The sequence below is a fragment of the Bufo bufo genome, chromosome 1 (genome assembly GCF_905171765.1).
Source record: "Bufo bufo chromosome 1, aBufBuf1.1, whole genome shotgun sequence".
Classification (NCBI taxonomy): Eukaryota; Metazoa; Chordata; class Amphibia; order Anura; family Bufonidae; genus Bufo; species Bufo bufo.
The window spans coordinates 101,108,373-101,125,893 of NC_053389.1; the positions used below are offsets into that span (position 1 = coordinate 101,108,373).

General features: G+C 42.5%; 1 protein-coding gene across 1 annotated transcript in view; it reads left to right on the top strand.

The window, feature by feature from the left end:
* PANK4 (pantothenate kinase 4 (inactive)) overlaps positions 1-17,521 on the top strand; it is an 83,171-nt gene that overhangs the window by 49,846 nt on the left and 15,804 nt on the right. The window contains exons 10-11 of the mRNA XM_040427376.1: positions 15,493-15,648; positions 16,481-16,593. Of these exons, the coding sequence (XP_040283310.1) occupies positions 15,493-15,648; positions 16,481-16,593 (269 nt within the window). The remainder of the gene's footprint in view (positions 1-15,492; positions 15,649-16,480; positions 16,594-17,521) is intronic.

The window sequence follows — 17,521 nt, forward strand, 5'->3', positions numbered from 1 at the left end:
CAGAATAGAACATAAATCACGGAACAAAAGTTTAAACTGAGAAAATATACCATTTTAAGGGAAAAATATGTTGAATCAGAATTTTTATGGTGTCAACAAATCCCAATAAAGTTGGGACAAGGCCATTTTCACCACTGTGTGGCATCTCGCCTTCTTCTTACAACACTCAACAGACGTCTGGGGACCGAGGAGACCAGTTTCTCAAGTTTAAAAATAGGAATGCTCTCCCATTCTTGTCTAATACAGGCCTCTAACTGTTCAATCGTCTTGGGCCTTCTTTGTTGCACCTTCCTCTTTATGATGCGCCAAATGTTCTCTATAGGTGAAAGATCTGGACTGCAGACTGGCCATTTCAGTACCCGGATCCTTCTCCTACGCAGCCATGATGTTGTGATTGATACAGAATGTGGTCTGGCATTATCTTGTTGAAAAATGCAGGGTCTTCCCTGAAAGAGATGACGTCTGGATGGGAGCATATGTTGTTCTAGAAAATGAATATATTTTTCTGCATTGATGGTGCCTTTCCAGACATGCTAGCTGCCCATGCCACACGCACTCATGCAACCCCATACCATCAGAGATGCAGGCTTCTGAACTGAGCGTTGATAACAACTTGGGTTGTCCTTGTCCTCTTTGGTCCGGATGACATGGCGTCCCAGATTTCCAAAAAGAACTTTGAATCGTGACTCGTCTGACCACAGAACAGTCTTCCATTTTGCCACACTCCATTTTAAATGATCCCTGGCCCAGTGAAAACGCCTGAGCTTGTGGATCTTGCTTAGAAATGGCTTCTTCTTTGCACTGTAGAGTTTCAGCTGGCAACGGCGGATGGCACGGTGGATTGTGTTCACTGACAATGGTTTCTGGAAGTATTCCTGAGCCCATTCTGTGATTTCCTTTACAGTAGCATTCCTGTTTGTGGTGCAGTGTCGTTTAAGGGCCCGGAGATCACGGGCATCCAGTATGGTTTTACGGCCTTGACCCTTACGCACAGAGATTGTTCCAGATTCTCTGAATCTTCGGATGATGTTATGCACAGTTGATGATGATAGATGCAAAGTCTTTGCAATTTTTCGCTGGGTAACACCTTTCTGATATTGCTCCACTATCTTTCTGCGCAACATTGTGGGAATTGGTGATCCTCTACCCATCTTGGCTTCTGAGAGACACTGCCACTCTGAGAAGCTCTTTTTATACCCAATCATGTTGCCAATTGACCTAATTAGTGTTAATTGGTCTTCCAGCTCTTCGTTATGCTCAAATTTACTTTTTCCAGCCTCTTATTGCTACTTGTCCCAACTTTTTTGGGATTTGTTGACACCGTGAAAATTGGAATCAACGAATTTTTCCTTTAAAATGATACATTTACTCGGATTAAACGTTTGATCTGTCATCTACGTTCTATTACAAATAAAATATTGACATTTGCCATCTCCACATCATTGCATTCAGTTTTTATTCACAATTTGTTTAGTGTCCCAACTTTTTGGGAATCCGGTTTGTAGTTGTGAGCCTCCTATTGGATAATTACTGCATGGGCGATTATCTTTCAGCTGGCAACAAGTTATTTAACCCCAACTGGTGCAATGAGTTGCTTCTCATTTCGTAAACAACCATGTCGAAATACACATCTCTTGGTAGTGGAAAAGATGTTAGTCTGTTTGAGAAGGGTTAAATCATTGGCATGCATCAAGCAGAGAAAACCTCTAAGGAGATTGCAGAAACTACTAAAATTCTGAATGATCGTGATCAGCGATCACTTAAACGTTTGGTGAAATCAAATCGAAATAAAACAGTAGAACTCAGGGCTATGTTTAATAGTGAAAGTAAGAGCATTTCCACATGCACAATGCAAAGGGAACTCAAGGGATTGGGATTGAACAGCTGTGTAGCCGTAGGAAAACCACTAATCAGTGAGGCAAACCAGAAAAAATGGCTTCAATTTGCTAGGGAGCATAGAGATTGGACTATGGAGCAATGGAAGAATGTAATGTGGTCTGATGAGTCCAGATTTACCCTGTTCCAGAGTGATGGGCACATCAGGGTAAGAGAGGCAGATGAAGTGATGCACCCATTATGCCTAGTACCTACTGTACAAGCCTGTGGGAGCAGTGCTATCAGTCTAGGTTTAGCAACAGTATGTGCTCCAAGAACGAGGTCAGCCGACTACCTGAACATACTGAATGACCAGGTTATTCCATCAATGGATTTGTTCTTCCCTGATAGCACGGGCATTTTCCAAGATGACAATGCCAGGATTCATCGGGCTCAAATTGTGAAAGAGTGGTTAAGGGAGCATGAGACATCATTTTCACACATGGATTGGCCACCACAGAGTCCAGACCTTAACCCTATTGAGAATCTTTGGGATGTGCTGGAGAAGGCTTTGATCAGCAGTCAGATTCTACCATCATCTATGCAAGATCTTGGTGAATAATGAATGCAACACTGGATGGAAATAAATCTTGTGACATTGCAGAAGCTTATCGAAACAATGCCACAGCGAATGCGTGCCGTAATCAAAGCTAAAGGCGGTCCTGCAAAATATTTTTGGTGGCAACTTTTTTTTTGGACGGGCAGTGTGTGTGTGTGTGTGTGTGTGTGTATGTGTGTGTGTGTATATATATATATATATATATATATATATATATATATATATACACACACACACACACACTGGTGAGAGGAACCCTAAGCGTAACTGTGGGTTACGTCCATTTCCCAGCTGTTTTGATAAAACCTTTATTGAACAGCTCCAGATCTAGCTAAGCATTGAAGCTGCTCAGTACACAGGAGCTTCAGGCTCTTCCTCCCCACTACCGCTTATTGCAGTGGTTAAAAGGCTGTCGAGCGGCAAGCTGCGGGAGCCTGGTCCGCATGCCAGCAGGGTACAATGTCCATACAACAGTATTCATGCCCTGAATTTCTCTTGTGTACTTATTATTTTTACTATTTCATTCATGCAGTCATTAATTATTTCATTCATGTTGTTTGTTACACTGTCTTATCATTTCTTTTCTTTTTCTTTTTATTACTTCCTTCTTCCTTCATTTTTATATCTTCAGTTTTCAGTAAGTAACTTGTTACATGTCGGTACTTGTAGAGTTGTGGTTCTGTACCGTCGCTGTCTTTTGTTTGTGATGAAGGCAGAAGTAATTTATCCGGTGAGAGAGCTGCCGGATCTACTCGTACCTTAAATAGACTGAGATACTACTCCTGTAGAAGTCATTAGAAACCGCATTCCTAGGCATTTCTGAGAGGTTCTTTTATTGCGCAAATCTCCAGGGTCAAAACCCGAACTAGGGCCATAGGGGAGGAGCTTAATCGCGGGATGACCGAGAAGGAGATGCTTCATATAAATGACCCCTCTCCATCTTCATTAGCACATTGGAAAGATGCACAGGAGGCACTTAGAAACATAGAAACAAAGAATGTGTCGGCAGATAAGAACCATTTGGCCCATCTAGTCTGCCCAATATACTGAATACTATGAATAGCCCTTGGCCCTATCTTGTATGAAGGATGGCCTTATGCCTATCCCATGCATGCTTAAACTTCTTCACTGTATAATACTTCCTGATATTATTTTTAAACCTTTGCCCCTCTAATTTAAAACTATGTCCTCTTGTAGCAGTTTTTCTTCTTTTAAAAATTCTCTCCTCTTTTACCTTGTTGATTCCCGTTATGTATTTAAAAGTTTCTTTCATATCCCCTCTGTCTCGTCTTTCTTCCAAGCTATACATGTTAAGGTCCTTTAATCTTTCCTGGTAAGTTTTATCCTGCAATCCATGTACTAGTTTAGTAGCTCTTCTCGGAACTCTCTCCAAAGTATCAATATCCTTCTGGAGATATGGTCTCCAGTACTGCGCACAATACTCCAAATGAGGTCTCACTAGTGCTCTGTAGAGCGGCATGAGCACCTCCCTCTTTCTACTGGTAATGCCTCTCCCTATACACCCAAGCATTCTGCTAGCATTTCCTGCTGCTCTATGGCATTGTCTGCCTACCTTTTAAGTCTTCTGAAATAATGACCCCTAAATCCCTTTCCTCGGATTCTGAGGTTAGCACTGTATCACTGATTTTATATTCTGCTCTTGGGTTTTTACGCCCCAGGTGCATTATCTTGCACTTAATCAACATTAAATTTTAGTTGCCAGATTTTTGACCATTCCTCTAGTTTTCCTAAATCCTTTTTCCATTTGGTGTATCCCTCCAGGAACATCAACCCGGTTACAAATCTTTGTGTCATCAGCAAAAAGACACACCTCACCATCAAGGCCTTCTGCAATTTCGCTGATAAAGATATTAAACAATATGGGTCCCAGAACAGATCCCTGAGGTACCCCACTGGTAACAAGACCATGGTCTGAATATACTCCATTGACTACAACCCTTTTGTCTGTCCCTCAGCCACTGCCTAATCCATTCAACAATATAGGAGTCCATGCACAAAGACTGCAATTTATTGATAAGCCTTCTATGTGGGACAGTATCAAAAGCCTTACTAAAGTCCAGATAAGCGATGTCTACTGCACCTCCGCCATCTATTATTTTAGTCACCCAATCAAAAAAATCAATAAGATTAGTTTGACATGATCTCCCTGAAGTAAACCCATGCTGTTTTTCATCTTTCAATCCATGGGATTTTAGATGTTCCACAATCCTCTCCTTAAGTATGGTTTCCATTAATTTCCCCACTATTGATGTCAGGCTTACTGGCCTATAGTTGCCCGATTCCTCCCTACTACCTTTCTTGTGAATGGGCACAACATTTGCCAATTTCCAATCTTCTGGGACAACTCCTGTTGCCAGTGATTGGTTAAATAAATCTGTTAATGGTTTTGCTAGTTCGCCGCTGAGCTCTTTTAATAGCTTTGGGTGTATCCCATCAGGCCCCTTTGACTTATTTGTATTAATTTTAGACAGCATGACTTAGAACCTCTTCCTCTGTAAAAACACATGCATCAAAAGATTCATTAGTCTTCTTTCCTAACTGAGGTCCTTTTCCTTCATTTTCCTTTGTAATAACTGAACAGAAGTATTCATTGAGGCAGTCAGCTAGTTCTTTATCTTCTTCCATATACCCTCCATCTTTTGTTTTTAATTTGGTAATTCCTTGTTTTAGTTTCCTTTTTTCATTTATGTATCTGAAGAATGTCTTATCGCCTTTTTTCACTGACTGAGCTAATTTCTCTTCTGCCTGTGCTTTAGAAGCTTTTATAACATGTTTGGCCTCTCTCTGCCTAATCTTATAAATTTGTCTGTCACCCTCGTTTTTTTTTATTTTTTATAATTACTAAATGCTATCTTTTTTTGTTTTTAATGATTTTGGCCACTTCTGCTAAGTACCACAGTGGTCTCTTCCTTTTTTTGCTTTTACTGACAAGCCTAATGCATTTTTCTGTTGCCTTCAATAGTGCCACTTTTAAGTAGTCCCATTTCTCCTGGACTCTATTGAAACTGTTCCAATCTGATAGGGAATCCTATACCACTAATCTAATTTTAGAAAAGTCAGTTTTTCTAAAATCTAAAACTTTTGTTTTTGTGTGGTGTGACTTATAGTAAACCACACTGACTGGTGATCACTAGATCCCAAGCTTTCCCCTACAGTAATATCAGATACCAAATTTCCATTTGTGAATACTAAATCTAAAATGGCCTCCTTCCGGGTTGGCTCCTCAACTACTTGCTGTAGAGATAATCCCAGTAGGGAATTTAGAATATCTGTACTCCTGGCAGAACTAGCTATTTTGGTTTTCCAGTTTACATCAGGAAGATCGAAGTCTCCCATAATGATAACTTCCCCCTTCAATGTCATTTTAGCTATTTCCTCAACTAGTAGATCATCTAATTCTTTGACTTGACTAGGTGGTCTATATATCACACCTACACGAGTTACCTTATGATTATCAAGCTGCAAGGTAACCCAAACTGACTCTAAATTGTTCTCGCTAACTTGTATCAAATTAGATTTTATGCTGTCTTTCGCATACAGGGCCACCCCTCCCCCTTCTTGCCTTCTCTGTCTTTCCTGTATAGAGAGAACCCTGATATTGTTATATCCCAGTCATTACTCCCATTGAACTACGTCTCAGTAACAGCCACTAAATCTATATTCTCAGATGCCATTATAGACTCAAGTTGATTGATCTTATTCCCTAAACTGCGAGCATTTGTAGACAAGAATCTGAGCTTGTCATTTCTTAACCTTTGTGCTACTGGCATCTTCTGGAATTGTTCTGGGGGGCAGTCGGACTGCTGGATTATCACTCTTTTGCCCCCCTTTCCTAGTTTAAATGCTCCTTAGCAAATACTTGGAACTGTTCACTGAGGACATTCGTTCCCTTGAGAGAAAGATGTAAACCATCTTTCTTGTACACTTAATGCCTATAGTGTAGAGCAAGCGAATAACAGACGATTTTTTATGAGACAAAGTTACTTTGAGGAAGGAGAAAAAGCCGGCCACTTATTAGCAACAATAGCCAGGGCGCAGTCGGAATCCTCATATGTACATTTGATGCAGACAGTAACGGGGCAAGAAGTTACTGAAACCTCTTGTATTCTTGGAGTTTTCCAACGGTTTTATGCAGAACTATATGCCACTAAATGTAGATATGAGGAAGACTATGTGGAGCAATATATGAGGCCTATTAATCTCAAAATGCTCTCTGCAGAAGAGAGAGACAGTTTAGAAGTGCCCATTACGATGGAAGAATTATATATAGCATTGGAGATTATGGCAAAAGAGAAAGCATCCGGTCCGGATGGTCTCCCAGTGGAGGCATTTAAGTCCATGAGTGAGGAGTTATTACCAACATTACTAGGTGTTTAGGAGAGGGCATTAGAGGGCAAAGATAGATTGGTTGGGGTAATTACGTCTGTAATACATCCTGACCAAACAGGGTTCATACCATCTAAATCCACAGCTATTAGCTTAAGGCGGCTATTCCTCAACATGCAAGCGGTTCCAGGAGGCCCACTCGGCAAAGCAGGGATGTTGCTAGACGCTGCCAAAGCGTTCGATAGCGTAGAGTGGGGATATCTATGGGCTGTCTTGAGGCATATGTGATTTGGGCCTATATTTTTGTCATGGATTAGGTTATTATATGTTGCCCCCAAAGCCAAAATTAGAGTAAACAATGAGCTGTCTGAAAATTTTGCATTGGAAAGGGGAACAAGACAAGGGTGCCCGCTGTCACTGCTACTATTTGCTGTAGCTATAGAGCCGCTGGCTACTCTTATCAGGCAAGACTCCCAGATTCATGACTTCAAATACTCAGAGGTAGAAGAAAAACTCATTATATGCTGACGATTTGCTTTTATTTTTGGATAGGGTGGACACATCTGTGAGCAGGGTGATGGAAATTATAGATAGATTTTGGGGTCTACTCTGTCTAACCATTAATTGGACTAAATCGACAATTATGTTGTTGTCTCCACAGGGAGATAGGAGATGGGTTGAAAATGTTCCTATTCCGATAGTTGATTCCTTCAAATACCTCGGCATAGTAATTACCCATAATATAAAGTATTACAGCGTCTCGAACATATACCCATTATTAGAGAAAATGAAGCAGAAAATTAATGCGTGGATTAAGCTCCCTCTTTTCGGTAATGGGGCGCGCTAATCTAGCCAAAATGATTTTAATGCCACAACTACTTTATGCCTTGCATAATACACCTGTGTGGATCCCCAGATATTTATTCCGCAGAATAGATGGTATATTTAGGGATCTAATCTGGAAAAAAAGAACCCTAGAATTGCATTACCAAAATTACAATTGCCTAAAATTGAGGGAGGAATGGCATTGCCTAACCCGTGGCTGTACTTTTTGTCAGCACAGATACAGTATATGCAAGGATGGGGGATAGAGGATGGTAGTCTTATTCCAGACGATTGATCATACAATCCTTGATTACTGAAAAATCTCTGATGGGGCCACAAGAGGCACAGAAATTCCGATTTGAGGTCCTAAAAGAATTATTAGGGATCACTGGGTATACAAAATATACTCCTATTTGGAGAAATCCACTGTTTGATAACTGGGAAAGGGCAGAGGTTCATAAAATATCACAACTATATATAGAAGGGAACCTCAACTCCTTTCAACAATTGCAGTTAGACTTCCAACTGCCAAATCGGGTGTTCTATCAGTATCTACAGTTAAGGCACGCTGTACAGAGTCAGCAACGTGCAGCTCCGCTTGCATTCCATGCCAATGATAGACTTGGTGATGCAGGCCAGACTTACGCGTAGAATTATCTCCATGACCTATGCCAATCTATTGGATAAAGAACTAAAGGATCCACTCGCTGGACTTAAGAGTAAATGGGAAGGGGATGTGGGAGAAATGTCAGACGAAATGTGGAGGGATATTCTGGGGGCAGTACCCACAGTTTCTATGAGTGTGGCACATTGAAAATCGCAATTGTTTCTATTACATCGTGTTTACATGACGCCACGGTTAATGTGCAAGATGGGTCTACGTGCGGACTCGAAATGCCCTAGGTGTGCTGCCCCGGAAGCAGACCTGATACATATGTTCTGGTCCTGTTCGGAACTGGAGCATTTTTGGAGTGCAGTATACAAACAAATTGAAGAAAGTTTATGACCTCACCTTACCGAAAGTGCTTTTGGTGGGTTATCTTGGTTATGTGGAAGACCTCTCCATGTCCACTAATCATAAACTAGCGGTCACCAAATTGCTATATGTTGCTCGTAAATCCATTGCTATGCATTCTACAATTAAGCCCCCCATCCGAATCCGAGTGGATAAATAAGGTTATTCATATGATATTTATGGAGAGTGGTATCTACATTTAAAAGAGGTACGGTACAAAAATTCCAGAAGCAGTGGCAGATGTGGCTAGCCGTTCCTGGCCGAGTGTCTCAAAAATTAATGCATATATGGAATGGTATGGTTGTTCGAGGGTTAGGGAGGACTAATTAAAGAGTGCATAAGTAGTTGTTGCATCTACGGGGATATCAAGTGTAAACGGTATTGCAGTATTTTACTTTCTACTGTAGGAGTGGTCACACGGAGGGGGGGGCAGAGGAGCGGGGGGATGGGATAGGTTCTGGATGGATCACATTTGTTTAACGAGATAACAAACGTTTTTGTCATTGAAGTTGTTATACATACTCCTGCACATAGCGGGATCCTGTTTGACATTTAATGCTGTTTCCATATGCTTATATGTTATATTTGAAACTGTAATAAAAAAGATCTGATAAAAAAAAAATAAGAAACCGGATTCCTGTACAAATTTTTGTGTTCTGGCGGCGAGAGGTGTATTTATTCAGTTGTAGTAGTTGTAAGCAGGCGTTGGTTTTATCCTTATGTTTACAGCTCTTGATAGTTGAGAGTCCCAATCCCGGGGTCTTTCATGAATGTTAAGGGACTCTGCTTTTAAGGTGCTTATATAAAAAGATTAGTGAATGATATTCTCAGCAGTTGCCAAAAAGTTCTGTAAGACGTCATGCACACAGCTGTGGATGCACATGGAGGTTGTTTTTGTTGTTGTTGTAATACAGACCTATAGGATCTTACATATGTATAGACTTTGATCCACAGGAGATGTACACTTATAGATTGGGGCATTTGGGTGACATTAGGTTCTCCCATATATAAGCCCATAAGTAGCTATAGATTTTTATACCATCAGTTTATTTTTTTATGATAATTTACTGATAGTAGAGAAGCTCTGTTAGTTCAAGATCTGATGGTCCAGCAGCTGTGCAGACACTGTATGGGACCATGCGAGGCAACATATTCTTCCCTGAAATACTGCACCAGAGACTTTCTCCAATTACTCAAGAGTTCTCTACTCACTTTTTTAGTTGTTTTTTCCTAAATTTTGACATATCGCGCTAGTGCCACCGTGTGGAAGTGGTTCCCTATGAGTACTCTGTACTGTACTTTCTGTTTAGTTTTAGGGATAAGTGCGTGAACACCCGTGCCCCCACACACACTAAATAAAGATTTACACGCACGCACGCACACACACACACACACAGACGCAGACACACACTCCCCTATGGCCCGCCGGATGTTCTCGGCCGAGGAGGCATACGCCCAGCTTGCCTCTGAGTCCGAGAGTCCTAGTGAGGACGAGGATGACCCCACTTTCCTGTTGTCATCCGCGTCCTCATCATCAAGCGATGATGATGAGCCCCCAAGGAGGCGGAGACGCCGCCAGGCGGAGACACCGCCAGGCGGAGCAAGGGGACCGCCATGCTAGGGACTCTGTGGCCCACCCTAGTATGAGCAGCTCTGGGGCTCGTACTAGTTTTCCGGCCCACCAGTTAAATCCACCGGAGCCCCCTGCCAGTGAACCTGTCTGGTGTAGCCCAGAGCGATTTGAGCCCGTGATTCCTGAGTTTGTAGGCCAATCAGGAATCCAAATTTCCACAGTGGGCTTCACTGAATATGACTTTTTTATTCTTTTTTTCAGTGACCAACTGGTAAATCTAATGGTGGAGCAGACGAACCTGTACGCCCAACAGTTCGTTGCTCAACACCCGGGCTCCTTTTTGACTAGGCCCGGTGGCTGGACCCCGGTCAGTGCAGCTGAGATGAGGACATTTTGGGGCCTCGTGCTGCACATGGGCCTAGTCAAGAAACCCAGTGTCAGGCAATGCTGGAGTGGGGACGTCCTCTACCAGACCCCACTTTACAGTACGGCCATGACACGTACCCGGTTTGAGGCCATCCGGAAATGCCTGCATTATTCAGATAATGCAGCATGTCCCCCCAAGGTGATCCTGCCTATGACCGTCTGTATAAGATACGGCCGGTCATCGATCACTTTGGGGCCAAATTTGTACAGGCCTATGTACCTGGAAGGGAGGTCGCGGTTGATGAGTCTCTGATTGCGTTCAAGGGGAGATTCATTTTCCGCCAGTATGTTCCCTCAAAGCGGGCAAGGTATCGCGTGAAGCAGTAACAAACTTTGTGAGAGTACCTCAGGGTACACTTACAAGTTTCGTGTGTACGAGGGGCGAGATTCCCGTATTCAACCCCCAGAATGTCCCCCCACTCTGGGTGTTAGCGGGAAACTTGTGTGGGACCTTATGCACCCACTGCTAGATAAAGGTTATCACTTGTACGTGGATAACTTTTATACTAGTATTCCCTTGTTCTAGTCCCTCGCCGCCAGATCCACGTCCGCTTGTGGGACCGTGCGGAAAAATCAACGCGGCTTCCCTGCCCACAATTCATGGTAACGGCATCACCCCTGTCCCTGTGCGAGGTACCGCGGCAACGGTCCTCAAGCCTGATTGTATCGTCGACTACAATCGGTATATGGGAGGAGTTGATCTCTCTGATCAAGTCCTCAAGCCATATAAATCCATGCGCAAAACCCGGGCATGGTACAAAAAAAGTTTGCGGTCTACTTGGTGCAGGTTGCCTTGTACAACTCTTTTTTGCTGTCCCGGAGCGCTGGCAACACAGGGACATTCCTTCAGTTCTATGAGGCAGTCCTCAAGGCCCTGATCTTTTCAGACCGGGAAAGAGCAGGCCGGAGTACCTCGCGAACTGGAGGCGCCCGGATCGTCCCTGGCCAACACTTTCCAGGTGTGGTCCCCCATACTGGAAAGAAGGGACGAACCCAAAAAAAGTGCAGAGTGTGTCGCAGGAGGGGGATACGGAAGGACACCACTACTCAGTGCGACACGTGCCCCGATCATCTGGGCCTCTGCATTGACGGTTGCTTCAGGGGAGTACCATACTTCCATGGAGTACTAAATTTATATCCCAATTTAGCCACTGACTATTGGATAAAAAAACTGGTTCTCAGACTTGAGATACCAAAAAAAATTGTAAAAACTATAATAATTAAAAAAAAAGTATACAAATTAGGTATCGCCGCGTCGGTAATAATCTCCTCTACAAACAAGTTTAATAGCAAGCGATCAAAAAGTCATATAGCCCCCAAAATAGTACCAATAAAAACGTCCTCTCATCCCAAAAAAAATGAGCCCCTACATAAGATAATCGGCTAAAAAACAAACAAAAATAAATGACTCAGACTCTAGAGATTAAAAAAAAAAAATTTGTATCAAAAAGGATAATATAGTCTAAAACCTAAATAATTGTAAAAAAGTAGACTTATTAGGTATCGCCGCATCCGTAAGAATCTCCTCTATAAAAATACCCCATGACCTAACCCCCCAGATTAACACGGTCAAAAAAAGCAACATAAAAAAACTGTGCCAAAACAGCTATTTTTGGCACTTTTCCATTTCAATCCGTTTTTTCCGGTAACAAAGCAAGGGTTAACAACCAAATAAAACTTACCGTAATATTTATTACCCTGATACTGCAGTTTACAGAAACGCCACATTTGTGGTCGTAAACTGCTGTATCAGTAAAAGGCAGGGCGCAAAAGGAAAGGACCGACATGGTTTTTATTGACACCATGTCCCTTTTGAAGCCCCCCTGATGCACCCCTAGAGTAGAAACTCCCTAAAAGTGACCCCATCTAAGAAACTACACCCCTCAAGGTATTCAAAACTGATTTGACAAACTTTATTAACCCTTTAGGTGTTCCTCCACAGTTAAGGGCAAATGGAGATGAAATTTCAGAATTTCAATTTTTGGTAACCTTACCTCACAAAAATGTAATATAGAGCAACCAAAAATCATATGTACCCTAAAAATAGACCCAACAAAACCGCCACCTTATCCCGTAGTTTCCAAAATGGGGTCACTTTTACGGAGTTTCTACTCCAGGGGGGTTGAAACAGGACATGGTGTAAATAAACCGGTCCATAAAAATCAGCCCTCCAAAAACCAAACGCCACTCCTTTCCCTCTACGCCCTGCCGTGTCGGCCAAAGTAGTGTACGGCCACATATGGGGTGTTTCTGTAAACAGCAGAGTCAGGGCAATAAAGATACAGTCTTGTTTGGCTGTTAACCCTTGCTTTGTCAGTGGAAAAAATGGGTTAAAATTGAAAATTTGGCAAAAAAATGAAATTCTCAAATTTCATCCCCATTTGCCAATAACTCTTGTGCAACACCTGAAGGGTTAAAAAAGTTCGTAAAATCTGTTTTGAATACGTTGAGGGGTGTAGTTTCTTATATGGGGTCACTTTTATGGAGTTTCTACTCTAGGGGTGCATCAGGGGGGCTTCAAATGGGACATGGTGTAAATAAACCAGTCCAGCAAAATCTGCCTTCCAAAAACCATATGGCGCACCTTTCCCTCTACGCCCTACTGTGTGCCCGTACAGTAGTTTACGGCCACATATGGGGTGTTTCTGTAAACGGCAGAGTCAGGGCAATAAAGATACAGTCTTGTTTGGCTGTTAACCCTTGCTTTGTTAGTGGAAAAAATGGGTTAAAATGGAAAATTTGGCAAAAAAATGCAATTCTCAAATTTCATCCCCATTTGCCAATAACTCTTGTGCAACACCTGAAGGGTTAAAAAAGTTCGTAAAATCTGTTTTGAATACCTTGAGGGGTGTTGTTTCTAGAATGGGGTCATTTTTGGGTGCTTTCTATTATATAAGCCTCACAAAGAGACTTCAGACCTGAACTGGTCCCTAAAAATTGGATTTTTGAAAATTTCTGAACAATTTCAAGATTTGCTTCCAATCTTCTACGCCTTGTAACATCCCCAAAATATAAAATATCATTCCCAAAATGATCCAAACATGAAGTAGACATATGGGGAATGTAAAGTAATAACTATTTTTGTAGGTATTACTATTATTATAGAAGTAGAGAAATTGAAACTTGGAAATGAGCAATTTTTAAAAAATTTTGGGTAAATTTTGGTATTTTTTTATAAATAAAAATAAAAAAAAATTTAAATTCATTTTACCAGTGTCATGAAGTACAATATGTGACGAAAAAACATTCTCAGAATGGCCTGGATAAGTCAAAGCGTTTTAAAGTTATCACCACTTAAAGTGATTGCAACTGGTCAGATTTGCAAAAAATGGCCTGGTCCTTAAGGTGAAATAAGGCTGTGTCCTTAAGGAGTTAAGGAGATGTGCTCATTGCCTCCAGATGATTTGGTTTGGGGCTTTTAAGGGAATCTGTTTCCACGATCTTGGATTATTATTTGTAGTGCTGCAGATAAAGAGTCCAGATCACAGTTTTTGATTTTCCTACTGCCCCGTTCCTCATCTATAGGTAGTTCTTTAACCTCTGGCGATCTTTTCCCAGCATTTTGCTTTGCTTCACTGCAACGTTTCATGGTAGCTACTCAAATGAATGGCCATCCATATAATGCACAGACCCAACTGAGTGGGAAACTTCTCTTGCTGGCCCCCTATGTCCAGAGGTTATTGCACGACACAACTATAAGAGGAATAAGAATTCGGGAGCATAACTGACTGACAAAGGATAAAAAACACATATATGTGAAGCTAAGGGCTCTTTCACACTTGCGTTGTCCGGATTCGGCGTGTACTCCACTTGCCGGAATTACACACCGGATCCGGAAAAACGCAAGTGTACTGAAAGCATTTGAAGATGGAGCCGTCTTCAAATTGCGTTCAGTGTTACTATGGCAGCCAGGACGCTATTAAAGTCCTGGCTGCCATAGTAGGAGCGGGGGAGCGTTATACTTACAGTCCGTGCGGCTCCCGGGGCGCTCCAGAATGACGTCCGAGCGCCCCATGCGCATGGATGACGTGATCCATGCGATCACCTGATCCATGCGCTTGGGGCGCCCTGATGTCACTCTGGAGCGCCCGGGGAGCCGCACGGACTGTAAGTACGCTGCTCCCCTGCTCCCCGCTACACTTTACCATGGCTGCCAGGACTTTAGCGTCCCGGCAGCCATGGTAACCATTCAGAAAAAGCTAAATGTCGGGTCCGGCAATGCGCAGAAATGACGTTTAGCTTAAGGCCGGATCCGGATCAATGCCTTTCAATGGGCATTAATTCCGGATCCGGCCTTGCGGCAAGTCTTCAGGATTTTTGGCCGGAGCAAAAAGTGCAGCATGCTGCAGTATTTTCTCCGGCCAAAAAACGTTCCGTTCCGGAACTGAAGACATCCTGATGCATCCTGAACGGATTTCTCTCCATTCAGAATGCATTAGGATAAAACTGATCAGGATTCTTCCGGCATAGAGCCCCGACGATGGAACTCTATGCCGGAAGAAAAGAACGCAAGTGTGAAAGAGCCCTAAGGCTATGTTCACACAGCCAAAAAATACTGTGTATATGTTTTTATATTGAAAACAGGAGCCTATGTGTGATGGATGCTACTGTATACCTAAGTGACATCTGTCTGAGCTATATGTTGTGGAATCCTTCTGACGTATACCCCTGATAGACAAAGCAAAAGCGTGAAAAGACAACATTTATGGTTTAATGACCTACTCCCAGAAGTCCTTAGATCCTTGGCATGCATACCTGATCTCTTCACCTTCTGCCTTTGACACCTCTCCTTACATAGACCTTTGTCATTTCCCACTGGTAACAATAATACACAATAGATTATGGATGCTACTCTGGCTTTGTATTCCACAGTTTGACATGTTGGAGATGGACCGTCTGGAACGACAACTAGTAAATCTTCCTTTGCTCTTTGACCCATCTTCTTATGTTCCTGACACAGTGGATCTTACAGAAGATGCCATGGCACGTGAATACTGGCTCACTTGCTTTGAAGATGCATTAGAAGGAGTGAGTAAACAATCCTTCGCCATATCAGCATTTATGGACTTTGGTGCCCCCGTGTGGTGACTTTGTAGTTGGCAAGCACACATTTTTCTATGTTTTTACAGTTTTGTGAAAAACTTCTGAAAACAGTTGCTTAATAATCCTGATATTATCACCTGATTTTTCTTATTCAGTAATGATATATACAGTACAATGCTGGATCAATGCAAGGTAGCAAATGTTCCTTAAAATGTTTTACCCAGGGTCTGACATATTGGATTGTTCCATCTCTGGCACCCGCACCTACAATGAGAACGGAGCGGGGAAATGAAGGAGGGCGTACTGCGCGTGCGCAGCAGCCCTCCACTAATTTCTATGGAGCCGCCGAAAATAGCCGAGTGCTTGCTCGGCTATTTCCGCCTGTCCTATAGAAATGAATGGGAGCAGGGGCCGCGCGTGCGTGGTGTGCTCCTATTCACTTCTATGGGAGCAGCGGGGAGCAGTGTTTGGTGGTGGACGGACCCTGGGAAATCCAGGGTCCTCCAGTCACAGCTCTCCCCGCTCCGTTCTTGTTGTTGGTGCGGGTCCCAGAGGTGGGACCCGCACCTATCAGAAAATGGAGGCATATCCTAGCGATATGCCCCCATTGTATGTGATGGGAATACCCCTTTAATGGGACACAAACAGTGTCTGCTCTCTAGTTCCTCTGCTGGTCATAGGCAAAGTTCTGTATACAGGATTCTGTATCCAATACTGTATTCTGCGAGTGTTCATAGAGAATTGTGATGATGACAGGATTATAACATATAGATGCTTTATTGAAAATAATTACAATAACGATCACTGTATTTATAAGGTAGCTAAACGTGCTGTTGCCAGTCAGCCAGATGCAAAAGATGCGGTGGATCGGGCGGAAAAGTTCCAGCAGAAGTACTGGAATAAGTTACAGACCCTGAGGCATCAGCCCTTGTAAGTATCAGTATAAGGGTACGGATTATATTTTTTCCTCTGGGTTTTATATTTATAGATTTTTTTGCCATATAATCTAAAAAGCAGTATTGTGGTCACTCATTTTTGGTGAAAATCGATAACAAAGTTTATTAAAGGAGTTCTCCGGGAATTAAGAAAATGAATGCTTGAATATTACTTTATTATAAATATGTTCCCAAATACCTTTTATTAGTTATAATGGCTCGTTTTGTCTGGGCAGCAATCATTAGGAAAAATAAATTGTCCGTTGTCCTGATGGGACACACAAAACCTGTCCTGATCACACAGCAGGACATGTTACTTCAGCAGTGAGCTAAAGAGCTGCTTCATCCTCTGCTCTGCTTGTCAGGGATTGCTCATTGCCTCCAGATGATTTGGGGCTTTAAAGGGAATCTGTCACCACCACCATCTTGGATTATTATTTGTAGTGCTGCAGATAAGGAGTCCAGATCACAGTTTTTTTTAATTTTCCTACTGCCACATTCCTCATCTGTCGGTACTTAAAGCTGCATTGAAATACATAGATGGGACTGCCGTGTATATGCCCATGATTCCTCTGCATTGCGTTAGCTTGGCACTGCAGTCCGGACTGTGTATTACAGCGCAGCTTTGAGCACTGACAGCGGGGGAATTGGGGGCAGTAGGAAAATAAAAAATAGTGATCTGGACTCGTTATCTGCAGTAGTACACACAAATTACTGTAGATAATAGTCCAAGATCATGTCGACAGATTTCTTTCAAGTTAGGCTACTTTCACACTGGCGTTTCTGGGTCCGCCTGTGAGATCCGTTTCAAGGCTCTCACAAGCGGCCCCAAAACGGATCAGTTCAGCCCCAATGTCTTCTGAATGGATATGGATCTGTTCAGAATGCATCAGTTTGGCCTCCGTTGCGTTTTTTAGACGGTC